Source organism: Cydia fagiglandana, chromosome 7 (genome assembly GCF_963556715.1).
Source record: "Cydia fagiglandana chromosome 7, ilCydFagi1.1, whole genome shotgun sequence".
Lineage (NCBI taxonomy): Eukaryota > Metazoa > Arthropoda > Insecta > Lepidoptera > Tortricidae > Cydia > Cydia fagiglandana.
The window spans coordinates 1,159,894-1,173,726 of NC_085938.1; the positions used below are offsets into that span (position 1 = coordinate 1,159,894).

Consider the following 13,833-nt stretch of genomic DNA (forward strand, 5'->3'; position numbering starts at 1 on the left):
CTAAATTAGATTCACTCGCTACGCTCGTGAATCTATTATAGAATCTTTCGCTTGCACGGGACTCAAAATAAGCACTCGAAGAAATATTAAACTTTGATCTCTTGTTGTACAAATAACTATAGAATCTTTTATTGTATGATTTGTTTTGCCACTTTCTTCTATTAGTCAAAAAACAAAAGAGTGCAAAACAATTTAAATTACAGCAGTTTATAAGTGAGTAGATGTTGCTAGGTTTTGTGGTAATGGTACGTCAAAGTTTAGGTCTTTATTCCATTGTTACTCTATGGTGTACAGTCGTATAGCGCCATCTACTTTAGCTTCAAAAACTGCGGACAAAAGCAGCATATATTTTCATTTTCTTTGTTTTAATGTACAATCGGTCGATTTTGATAATTTAAAAATTTGTTATGGTTTTGAAATGGTTTCGATACGACCATGACGATCTTTGTTCGAGCCGATATGAAGTATATTTAGTTTGTTGTACAAATTCCCTAAAAGATGTCGCTGTTTCGCCTGTTTCATACGATAACTGAGCAACGCTAGTTTATCATAGAACCTATAAAATAAACTGTATTTATCAGAATAAATAATTGGTAAGGTAGCAACTAGTTTAAACGTTAAAGATTCGAGTTCTCAAGACTCGTAAGACTTGAAGACTCGACTATATTTGGGAATTGTATTTATTTATTTTACGCAAGTATATGTAAGAAATCGTTTTTGCCGCCTTTGAGTGAGGCATTAAGACTCGAGAGTCTTAAGGGTTCGAGTCTTTAGGCCTCGAAATGAGCGTTATTCACAACTTTATTCATTCTGCATGTACCAATCAATCTATTTTGTTGAAAATTCCCATTTGTTTTTCAGACATATCACCCATCCAACCAATTGAACCAATGCAAAAGTCTGAAGAAAGGCACAGGGAAAGAGACCTGCGAGCGCAACGGGCCGAGCCGGGGGACGTCGTGGGTCAGTGGTTACATAACCGGTGGGGGACTTGATAATGATAAGCCTCTGTTCACCAGCACACAACTACATTGAAAATATAGCTTTATTTTAGCTTTCTTAAAATCAAATTTTGTAACCGTAGCTTTGTTAATTTTACTTTTACATATATTTATTTATGTATTTAATCTTTATTGCACAAAAGAAAAATCTTATAGTACAAAAGGCGGACTTAATGCCATAAGGCATTCTGTACCAGTCAACCTTATATATCATTTGTATTGTTACCTTGCGCTATGTATATGTATATTGTGGATTTATAAATAAATCTAATAAATAAATAAATCTTTTATTGTTCAAAGAACAATATTAGATTATCATCAGTAGGTAATCTAGTAATCTGTGGACGATGTTGTTGGGCTCACACTTTATTATCCTATGTACTCTATTTCCGTGTCAGAACCCTGTGTGTTACAGTTTTTTGACTTTTTTGCCCCAAAAAAATTGAAAAAAAAAATTGAAATCAGTAGGTACTCCTAGTGTACATTCGATAGTGTGACGTGACGCATGCGTATAATTGGCATTTTGTATGGGATTTCGAGTTTCCAAAACGTCCCGCTTGGCGCGCTGTTAAAATTACCAAGCGAACGAAAACGCACGTCACGCTATCGAGTGAAATTTACATTATGGTAACATTCCATTTCTGACCGCAGCTGCACTACTGGTACTGAACGCATCGGTGTTAATATCAATTTCCGTAGTAAAATGAAAAGTAGTGCAGCTGTCGTTTGAAATGGACTGTCACCTTTAGGGGTTCGGAAATCTGTGGCTGGACACCCCATAGCGTACCTATGGGTTGATAAAACACCCGGTATGCTATGCATAGAATAATGAAGATTAGAAAAGTAAAAACACATCAAATATTTTTATAAAAATGTAATTTACTATCTTAAAATATAATTAGTTAAAGGCAGTGTTGTTTCCACATTTTTTTTTGAGTATTTACCATTCTATTATAATAATTAAAATACATACTTAATATATCACTAGAATCGGGTAACTTCGATGTTTCCAAAACTAAAGTATGTATCTGTCAAAATAAAGTACTAAACGTCAAAAGTACATAATTTATTTACTTTACTTAGTAGAAAAGTACATAATTTAATTTACTTAGTAGAAAATAAGTACCTAAATATACATAATTTATATTTATTTTCTACTAAGTATTTTTACAGAAGTTTTTCTTTTAAGGTGTCATTTCCATACCTTTTATTTTACGTAAACATTTTACATCATAAAACTTATTAAAATGACAGGTTATCTGCCGAACTGTAAATCCATATCACTTTAATTTACTTAACTTACATTGTTTTCAAGAGTGTAATAGTTTTAAAGTGATGGACAACAATTTTACTAACTTAATTATGTAATGCTTTATTTTGACAGAGTAATAAGTTCGTTCGTAATTATTATACATCGTTAAAACAAATTTTAGGCCTCAATACCAGACCTAATAACAAACCTTACTCCAAAGTACTAGAAAAAGTACTTTTTGGTATCACATTTATGGCAACTGTGAATATAGGTACTTTTATCTAACTTAGAAAACGAATGGTACTCTCGGTTTGTCGTAGAAGTAGCCTTGGTCTTCGATGAAGGGGGCTCGGGTTGTCGATGGGGGTAAATAGATTGGGGGAGCCCTGGTCGTGGAAGGAGGAATGTAGATTGGAGGTGCTCGTGTTGTAGACGGGGGGATGTATACTGGAGGTGCCCTGGTGGTAGATGGGGGTAAGTAGATTGGGGGAGCTCTGGTGGTTGGAGGCGGAATGTAAACGGGTGGCCTTGTAGACGGTGGGATGTATGGAGGTCTTGTGGTAGATGGGGGAAGGTATACTGGGGGCGCCGTGGTTGACGGAGGTAAATAGATTGGAGGAGCTCTGGTTGTGGATGGTGGGATGTACACTGGTAGTCTGGTGGGGTATGTGAAGGGGCTTGAGGGCTGAGGGTAGTAATAGCCTGTAGTTCTAGTCTGTGGGACTTGGGTGGAGTATGTGGGTGGGGGGCGTGTGGTGGGCGGTGGCGTAGGCCTTGTGGTAGGGGGTGGAGGAGGCCGCGTTGTTGGCGGAGGTGTGGGTCTAGGCGTAGTCACAGGGGGTAAGTAAGTAGATGGCGGAAGCGGTCTCCTGGTGGTACGGATTGGGGGTAAGTAAGTCGATGGGGGGAAAGTTCTCGCGGTTGTGGGGGGAGTTCGCCTTGTTGTAGTTGGTGTTGGGTAAGTAAATGTGACGCTGGGTTTGGGATATGTGTAACCTGTAGTTCTAGTTTGTGGTAATTGGGTTGTGTAAGTAGGTGGTCTTGTAGGGGGTGGTGTGGGCCTCGTGGTTGGAGGTGGTGGAGGCCTTGTTGTCGGTGGGGGTGTGGGCCTAGGCGTAGTTACTGGGGGTAAGTAAGTAGAGGGTGGTAATGGTCTCCTAGGGGTAGTGGGGGGAAGATAGGTGGAAGGAGGGAAAGTTCTAGCCGTAGTTGGGTAAGTGAAGGTGACGCTTGGCGTGGGGTAGTTGTAACCTGTGGTTCTAGTAGGGTAAAGTATTGTGGAGTAGGTCGGTGGTGGTCTTGTGGTTGGGGGTGGTGTTCTGCGAGTTGTAGGCGGGGTGGGTCTTGGCGTAGTTACTGGGGGTAGGTAAGCAGTAGTCGGTCGCCTAGTTGTAGGTGGTGGGGTTGGACGGGGTGTGGTTACTGGGGGTAGGTAGGTAGAGGGTGGCAATGGTCTTCTGGTTGTGGGGGGTAAGTATGTAGAAGGAGGCAAAGGGCGCCTAGTAGTAGGGATCGTAAAGATTATGCTTGGCGTGGGGTAGCTGTAACCTGTGGTTCTTATGGTGGGTGGTGGTCGAGTGGTGGGAGGTAGAGTTCTTCTTGTAGTTGGCGGGGGAGTTGGGCGAGGAGTTGTTACTGGGGGTAAGTAGGTGGATGGAGGGGGTGGTCTCCTAGTAGTTGTTACAGGAGGCAAATAAGTTGATGGAGGAGGAGGTCTCCTAGTAGTTGTCACTGGAGGCAAGTAGGTAGGTGGAGGAGGTGGTCTCCTAGTAGTTGTTACAGGGGGTAAATAAGTAGATGGAGGAAAAGTACGAGCGGTAGTTGGTGGCGTTGGGAATGTGAATGGGATGCTGGGTTTAGGGTAATTGTATCCAGTGGTTCTTGAGACGGGGACTTGTGTGGAATAAATGGGGGGTGGTCTTGTAGGTGGTGGGGGTGGTCTTGTAGGTGGTGGTGGTGGTGGGGGCGGGGGTCTGGTTGGTGGGTTAAAAGGTATATTAGGCTGCGGGTAAACGTAGCCTTGCGTTGGTTGCGGCGGCGGCGGCGGCGGCGGTGGTCTGGTCGGCGGGGGTGTTGGTCTGGTCGGCGGTGGAGTTTGTCTAGTCGGCGGCGGCGGTGGCGGCGGTGGAGGCCTAGTCGGCGGGTTGAAAGGTACGGTAGGCCTCTCATACACATATCCTTGTGTCGGCTGCGGCACGTAAACGTTCTGCGGCGGAGGGAAGGGTATCTTCGGCTTGGGGTAGAAGTAGCCGTCCTCGTCGAGGTCCGCGCGGATGGGGGCTCCGAAGACCGCGTAGTTCTGGTTGGGGAAGCTGGAGATGTCGGGCTCGGCGCATGTCTGGCGCAGCGCCAGCAGCACCACCGCTAGGTGCAGTGACAGCCTCTGAAATCAAGAAAAAATGAGGTTATTACTAATATAATTGATTACGCACACTCAACAATACTTATAAGTGTGCGAGTAGAACTTTAGTATCTCGGTGTAAAGTTGATTCAAAAATATATTACACGCCTCTATATAACAGGACTTTATCATCTGTGTCACATGTTTTAAGCAAATAAATAACGAATAAATATAAATAAATATTATAGGACATTTTTACACAAATTGACTAAGCCCCACGGTAAGCTCAAGAAGGCTTGTGTTGTGGGTACTCAGACAACGATATATATAATATATAAATACTTAAATACATAGAAAACAACCATGACTCAGGAACAAATATCTGTATCATAATACAAATAAATGCCCTTACCAGGATTCGAACCCGGGACCATCGGCTTCATAGGCAGGGTCACTACCCACTAGGCCAGACCGGTCGTCAAAAGCAGCATCCCGATTTCGACACTTGCGTTCATGACTATAAAGCCCTATACGAGAGAGGATCCCTCGTCCACACACGCAGCAGGTGTATGCTCCCCCAGGTGGACGGGGGTTCACATGCACGCCTCGAAAGACCGACAATAAGGCCGTGTAAACATATATTTGGAACGTTTGCTTGTAAAGGTTTTTGTGAACTCGACTGTACAGTCACCTGTAATAATATGTTACTCTTCGAAGGCCGCAAAAATATGTGACACCTTCTTATGGCTCTACAAATAAGATCGAGTCAGATATTTTTGCGGCCTTCGCTGTGTAACATATTATTGCAGGTGACCGTGCATACGTTAAAGACAGCATTTTTGAGACATATTTTATCGGGCCCGTGTAAATATTAGGTACCTATATGTCAAGGTCGTTTCGTAATGTGGTTAGCGCCTTAAATACTGTTTGTATGCACATGTTTAGTTTAGCCACAGTCAAAATGTTGTACAGTACATTCTTATAGTACATAACGAAAAAAATCGACAAGAAAATAAAATTGAGCCCATGTAACTAAATTTGAGTTCGTGTACTGTCACTATATTTACTGTGTTAACCTTTTGGTCGATCTAACAAATTGCTCCCACTATAGTTTTATGCGAAGTCATTAATCTTTTGCTCGTAAATGATGTCATTATTTAATGATTTGATCAACTGTTAGACACTTCTACAGGTCTTTCTAGACAATCTAGACAGCTAGATGCGGGGATTAATACCTATTAATACTTTCTCCGATCTTAAGCTTAGCTACAGTACGACATAATAGTAGAAATAAAATAAAATGGAAGTAAAAAAAATGTTGCCATGTTTAAGCATTTTACGTCAAAAATGTGATAGTTACGTAGGAAGTAGAGCGCCCTTCTTTATTTTAACTATATCATTTGTATCATTTCTTCAACAGGATCATTTCTTGTAGGTTCAGTCATTTTCTGTTTTTATTTATTTCAAGTGAAATTGAGGTCAAGGTCAGTTTGGCAAGTAACAGTACTTTTATTTGAAAAAGTAGTAAAAGTTTAAAAAAAACATTGATTTTCCATCGAGTTAATTGTAGACACGACACGTTATTCACCTGAATTATTGTAAGATTAGAATCCAAATGTAGAACGATGCAAACGTAGACGTAGCTGACTAATCGCATCTAATAACATAACATTTTGTCAATGTCAGATTAGTCATTCGACAAAATTTATCTTTACGAAATATGTTATCGTTTTAACCAAAATATGCATGTAAAAGGTCATGTCACTAACTGACCCAGTTCCTAAATTGGCTTGTCACGAAAAATAAAACTAATATTTGTCCAAAAATGTTCGTTTACATTCGATGTTTAGTTAAGACACCTTAATTGGTATAGGTATTAAGTTTAAGGAGTAAATACGAAATTAATGTTTGCACATGTTTTACATCAATTACCACAGTATTTGAAGGAAAGTAAATAAATCTTGATTTGATTGATTTGTACCAGGTAAAGTAAGCGTAAATGACGATAATTATTTGAATACCTTGTTAGAAAATAATATGGCAATTAAACTTATAATATATACTACTCTGAAATGTAAATTACAGAATTAGCGAAACTATCCTAAATGTATTAACTAATATTTCATCGGGATAAAGTACTCATCATACATGTCTATAGTGGAAAATTTTATCGCCTGTGTTTTTTCCGGCCAAATTACCCCCAACAAATTTAAATTCTACAGGCTATTTTGAAACGTTTCACAAAAATTGTACCTAATGATAATAATGAACGTCATGTCAGTGAACGGTCTCATAGCGAAGAGTCTCGACCAACACCTAGAGAGACTCTCGCCGGGTGGTTGGATCAAGGGTCAGATGCAGAAGGCGGTAATTTTGGACACGGCGCGGATAGTACGCCGGTTCCTCTGCGGCCCTGACCACCGGCAGCTCGGGCCCTGCCCCGCTGCCGGCGGCACCCTAGGTTAGGTTTTTTATAATGTGTTTATATATTTTTTAATGTTTTGTAAGTGTTTTTATATTTTATTTTTATACTGACATTGTAAAATCCTAACCTAAGACCCTAGTTGAATAAAGGAAATAATGATAATGCAGTGTTCCGTGTCATAAAGGGAAAATATAAAACTGTTTGGATGTAAAAGGTTTTAGCTTTATACTATATCTATACCCTTTTACATAAAGACTAGGTTGAATGAAATATTTTTTCACCACACCAGCTCGGAAATAATTACTTTGCACTTCAAAAACGAATAGCAAAGTTGCATTTTATCCACATGTGAGGCAAAGTAATCATATGCAAATTTTGAGTGGTTTCTTATGTTTGCTGTTAGAATTGACTTTTAAATGATGGTTTTGGATGATAAATATTTAATAACATTAATTTGGATTTGATTTGGTTTGATTTTGTTTGATATTTTACATTTAATATTTGCTTCGGGTTGGTGTGGTGAAAAATTTTGTGTTTCACTTGGGGGCAAATTTTGTTTAACCCTCGTGCTTTGAAACCCTCGCAACGCTCAAGATTCCATTTTTCGAACCACTCGCTACGCTCGTGGTTCAATTTTGGAATCTTTCGCTTGCTCGGGTATCAATATTAGCACGAGCGGTTAAACAACAACTTTGCCCCCTTGTAAAACAAATAACTATTATTTAAATATCGTTTCATTGTCGTGTTTTGGAGTTGTGAGTATTGTAACGGATATCGAGGCTACTTTATTAGTTACTTTAGCCTAATTAATAGTAAGTTTCCATTTTATTTATTTTTAACTTCCCATAATAACTATAATAAAGTAAAAAACAAAAAAATATGACGTAAAAGAAATAAAATAACAATAACTAATATAATAAAACCTCAATCAGTCTCAAATCAAGCATGAACACAGATGCAGTTAACAATAATAATTAACCCTGGGATTCTAAAGATCGGTTAATTTCCACTGTAACTGCAGTTAACTAATACATATAACAACATGTATTGATACAGCGATTTTGATTAGTGGTATCAAATACAAGATCAATCTGATGGAAAGCAGGCAAGGCACCAAATTTTGATAGGTATTTTTAATTTTTAGTTTTAGTTATTTTAACTGTAGTTAGTTTTAGTTTTATATTCCTGTTTATGTCTTTTAGTAATTTATGTAATTTAATATTTTGTCAGTATAAAATTATCATCACGTACATAGTATGCTACTTTTGAGGTTAATCTGATGGAATAAGTAGAATGATGCTGATCTAAAATGGAGTTCAATAGAAATGACAAATAAATTCCGGCTGTTACTTTTCTATGACATGATAGGTGATCATTTGATCAATGATCATGTGATGCTTCCCATAGAAAACGATGCGACGGAAGCTCCGGCCCGGACACGGCCCGGTCTAGCGTGATTCATCCCTTATGTAAACAAATATATGACGACACAGCACAGATAGTGCAACCTGGCTGAGTAGCTAGTGCTACTAACTAGCTATCATTTCGAAAAGTGTGGTCCAAAATACTTACAAGGAGCCAATTACGTGTATAAGTAAAATAAATAACAATTCCTATATTTAGGGATTTAAAAAACACTGACAATTAAATAAATGTCTTTTTAATGGGTCCAACGTAATTAAATTCCATTATTTTACCTTGTACTTATCCTACGTTTCAGTTCAGCCAGGTGAGTAGCTAGATCAGTGCCCCAAACGCGTTAGTTCCGCGTAGCATTATTCCCGATCGCATTTTTCCCCACTTTTCATGGACGTTACACTAAATTAATAGGTTAGGTAGATTAGGTTCGTTAGGTAGCTTCAGATGCCCGAAGGGCAAACCGCCCAGAAATAGGAACCCCGCGAAGCGGGGCTCCGTCTTGCTAAGTTCTGAACTAACGCTACGCGGAACGCGGAACTAACGCGAGTGGAGAAAAATGCGATCGGGAATAATGCTACGCGGAACTAACGCGTTTGGGGCACTGATCTAGCTACTCACCTGGCTGAACTGAAACGTAGGATAAGTACAAGGTAAAATAATGGAATTTAATTACGTTGGACCCATTAAAAAGACATTTATTTAATTGTCAGTGTTTTTTAAATCCCTAAATATAGGAATTGTTATTTATTTTACTTATACACGTAATTGGCTCCTTGTAAGTATTTTGGACCACACTTTTCGAAATGTCACGTTTTCATTGTTTAACATATCAACACCTTTTAAGGATAATCAATTGCCCGTCCATCTTTCCTGGAAACTTTTTTAACAAGGTGTCAGTGACAAAGTCCAGCTTATTATATTGATAAAAAGTATCTTATTAAACAACTTCATCATCGTAATGATGATTTGTAGCTTCGACAAGTTAACGAGGTGTCTTTGCCAATAATATTTAACATTTCTTTTTATTTATTTTCACACGACGCCCGAGGTTGATTGCAAATTTTCTCATGACATGACCGACCGGTTCTTTGATAAAATAGCCTGCTTGTTCTGTATTTGAGTTATTCTGGATCTCTCTTATTATTTCTTCTGAAATCTAAAAACATCTAGTTAATGACGTAGAAATGTAAAAATAAAAATACATAGATCCAAAAGATTGCTATCGCTATACAGCGCGGGAACGCTGCCTGGTTGATGGGAAACTACCTTGCCGAGGAGCCTAGGTTTAGAAGGTAGTATTTCGGGGTTTTTATTATTAGTTAGATTTAGTTTTATTTGTTTTATTTTGTAAGTACCCGATAATTCTTTATATTTTTGTAGGTACATTTAACTTAACTACACTTCACTGAAATAAAGTTATGGTTTTACAAAATAGACCCATGTATTTATGTTATTTATCATTATTTATTTCACAAATTCACCGAAAATACAGTCATGATTTTTAATTAAACGGCTTTACAATTATTTTCCGAGTAAACATTGTCCAATATATTTGTTACCTACTCATAACTTCTACACCTATTATTCCCTCACGGCTTAAAATGAAGTATTCTGTTAATAACACACTTAATAAATGGACAAACACGTACATTTTACATTCCATTTGGGCAATATTGCACGGATATAGACCGAGAGCACACACACAATGAGGCAAGCGACGCCAATACATCCGTCACACTGTTGTCAGAAAAACTAGGCTGTCGTTTCCACCACTAAATAAGCAATACTTACACAAACTAAGTAACTAGTAGGTATAAATATTGCATCTAATCCGTAACTATAACGTAGTTCGTTTTTTTAGCATTCTCTTCTCTTCTCTGATCTTGACATGTCTTTTAATTGTAAAACGCTTTTTATAAATCAGTAACTATTACTTATAGTTACTCGTATAGTTAAGCAGAAGAATATAAATATGATCGTATTAGATTCAAAATTTTTACATATTTGCCGTGATTTATTTTTAAACGTGTTTTTCAATAAAAAAGACACATCAAGATTGTCTACCTTATTTCTAATGCTAAAACCGGGCAAGTGCGAGTCGGACTCGCGCACGAAGGGTTCCGTACCATAATGCAAAAAAAAAAAACAAAAAAAAGCAAAAAGAAAACGGTCACCCATCCAAGTACTGACCCCTCCCGACGTTGCTTAACTTTGGTCAAAAATCACGTTTGTTGTATGGGAGCCCCATTTAAATCTTTATTTTATTCTGTTTTTAGTATTTGTTGTTATAGCGGCAACAGAAATACATCATCTGTGAAAATTTCAACTGTCTAGCTATCACGGTTCGTGAGATACAGCCTGGTGACAGACGGACGGACGGACGGACGGACGGACAGCGAAGTCTTAGTAATAGGGTCCCGTTTTACCCTTTGGGTACGGAACCCTAAAAAACTAACTATATAACCGGTTAAACAATTTTGTCAGTAGAAACAGTCGCAAAACTCAAATTTTCTATGGGATGATTACCTTTTGTGCCAAAACTGTTGTACTGACGGAAATAGCGTAACAGGCTATATGTAGGGACTTTGTGAGCTTTTAACCTTGTGAACCTTCATGGATCCTCCATTATGAAAAAAAAGTAAAATTAACCGTGTCATCAGTTTCCTTATATCTAAGTACCTATTAGTACATACTTAGCCTTTCCCCGAAGTTAACGGAGTTTAAAAAAAAACTCGATGTATAATCGCTTGTTGGAGTTGATGCGCTATGTAGCACTGTACTTCTCTTGTTTCTTTCTACTAGCGTCTATCGTATGTTAAACGCATTGTGTAAGGGGGTCATCTTGCCTAATGTAGGCTTAAATATTTAGCGCCAGGTTAGGCAGACAAACGTGCATGGTGGATTACGCGGTCAAAACTGGGCTTAGCTCACCTTCCTAAAAGGGATCAATTTTAGCAATTGGTAAAAAAAAAAACAAAGTCCAAAATAAGCCAGGTTCCTAACATTTGGAGGTATTTCATATTATATATATATATATATATATATATATATATATATTATTGTTAGGTGTAATTTTATTTTAAAATAAGAACAGAAATTTACAAACTTATAACTAGGTAAATATAAAAATTAAGGGTATTAAATGCTATTAGGCCATAGGTACCCGGCTAAATGTACCTAGCACGCTGCTGGCGTTTCCCCTTTGCACGGCTAGCGAAATACGCTGGATTAAAAATGCGCCAGTAGCTCTACTATGAGTTCCGTGAATGACAGTGAGAAGTGAAGATAGTGAGAAAGTTAAGGAAAATGTATGGAGTAATTGTACAGTGCCTCTACCGGTCACGTAAAGAACTAAAAAATTCAATTTGTACCATGAGTTACAAACGTTTTTACGCGAGTTTTCCATACTTGCCTAACTTCACACCTAAAACGCTCTCTTTCTAATTATATAATGAAAACTGAGCCAGAATTATTCTGCGTAAATACTTTACGCGAGTAAACGTGACAGATGTGGAAAAATACGTGCGTTTCCAACGTGACATTTCTGTCAACTTGTAAACACAACAAATACGCAGATTTTTCACGAATATTAATACAATTTTCAACGTAATATGACTAATATGTATAAATTTATAACAGTATGTGAACTTCAAGCAAAACTTTAAGGGATAAATCAATTAATAGTTCGATAAAAGGCTGATTTAGTACAAAGGTAATGAGTTATACTTGACATCATATTTTCCTATTTCTACTGCTACATTTGCGAAAATCACATTGCTTACGAGCAGTTTTTGGTTTTAGGCAAGAAGCTGATTGAAAACAACATTTCCCTGAAAAACCGGATTGCATCATGTATGCATGCGTATGCATGTAGAAGTTACATATGTATTAAGAATTAAGGCTCAATACAAGGAGCGGTACATAGACATGTTGCTGTTTTTGTTGCTGGGTGCACATAACACATAGTAAGAATATTTACACAAGAATTGCTATGTATTTTATTAAGCATTATTATCTTAAATAAAACAAAACATACAAATGTTCTGTGAGTTTATTTATTTTTCTTTACTAAGTAAGTATTATTTTATTTTCCGTTGTTCAAATTATTGTGTTTGGTAGGTACTCGTTTTTCATGTCAACTTGGTAACAGGAAATATAAAACTTTCTTCAAAAACTTTTGCTGGTGGTTCAGAATCTGAAAATTTAAAACACAAGGCCAAAAACCCGCTGCGTGGGTTCATTTTGTATTGGAAATGGGGCGCTTGGCACTGAAATATACTCGAGATCATATAGGTACTATAAAATTAAGATCGCTATTAAGGTCATACGTAGGTCGTAGGGTCTGTGCGGAAAGAGAAGAGTCGTAGGTATAATGTATGGGCTCCCCTAAATTTCACGACTCTTCTCTTTCCGCACACTCTATTAGATAATATTACTTAGCTGTAGGCGGTGCGGACTGAAGTGGACCATTATAATACATACCTATTTTAATATAGGTACTATAAAATTAAGATCGCTATTAAGGTCATACGTAGGTCGTAGGGTCTGTGCGGAAAGAGAAGAGTCGTAGGTATAATGTATGGGCTCCCCTAAATTTCACGACTCTTCTCTTTCCGCACACTCTATTAGATAATGTTACTTAGCAGTAGGCGGTGCGGACTGAAGCGGACCATTATAATACATACCTATTTTAATATTTTAAGATTTCTTCTCATGTGTGTACTATTTTCATCAAACGTAATAAATATGTAGCCAAAAGTAGCCTGTATAATCGCGCCGTATACTTTGCTTCCTATTTTTTAACACGAAAAGTCATAATTTTAACTCGATTATTAATGATGTTTACGTAATTATCATATTTTGCAATTTTTGTCTTGAATACAATATATTTTAATTTATTTTTTATTGTAGTTTAGGTTTTATTTCTATTAATTTAGTATAATTTTAGTTCATAAGTTTTTATACAACATTTATATTGATTCAATAAATTTATACATTGTTTACTAACATTGATGTGTTTATTATTTTCGTAACTATGGCAACGTCAAATCTTTAAAAAATTGTAGAATGAAGGTTGAGTCAGTAACAAAGTGACAAAATTGGTCTTAGAGCATTTAATAACTGGAGTGGCCATTGAGTGGTTACTGTTAGGATTTAGGATTAGGGTTCCAAGCAGGAAAGAAAAGCTTGTTTTAACACCATATAGATAATGTTTATTAATCTCAAGCAAAACTACATAGTAATGGCGTCTCATACGGGAAGAAAGAACACCTACATTTGTTTTATATTGACAACCGAATAAATCAAATATCATAGTCGTAGTAGTCTCGTAGGTATACTCTTTATTTTTTTGGTGACATTATTACTTACCACTCTGCCGAAAAACACAATTGTG

The 13,833-nt window shown here is 37.4% G+C and overlaps 1 protein-coding gene across 1 annotated transcript in view; it reads right to left on the reverse strand.

The window, feature by feature from the left end:
• Positions 1-2,372: 2,372 nt before the first annotated feature.
• The window catches only part of LOC134665675 (uncharacterized), a 39,291-nt gene continuing 27,830 nt past the window's right edge, over positions 2,373-13,833 (reverse strand). The window contains exons 2-3 of the mRNA XM_063522617.1: positions 4,012-4,636; positions 2,373-3,915 (exon numbers count right to left, since the gene is read on the reverse strand). Of these exons, the coding sequence (XP_063378687.1) occupies positions 2,540-3,915; positions 4,012-4,636 (2,001 nt within the window). The 3' untranslated portion in view covers positions 2,373-2,539. The remainder of the gene's footprint in view (positions 3,916-4,011; positions 4,637-13,833) is intronic.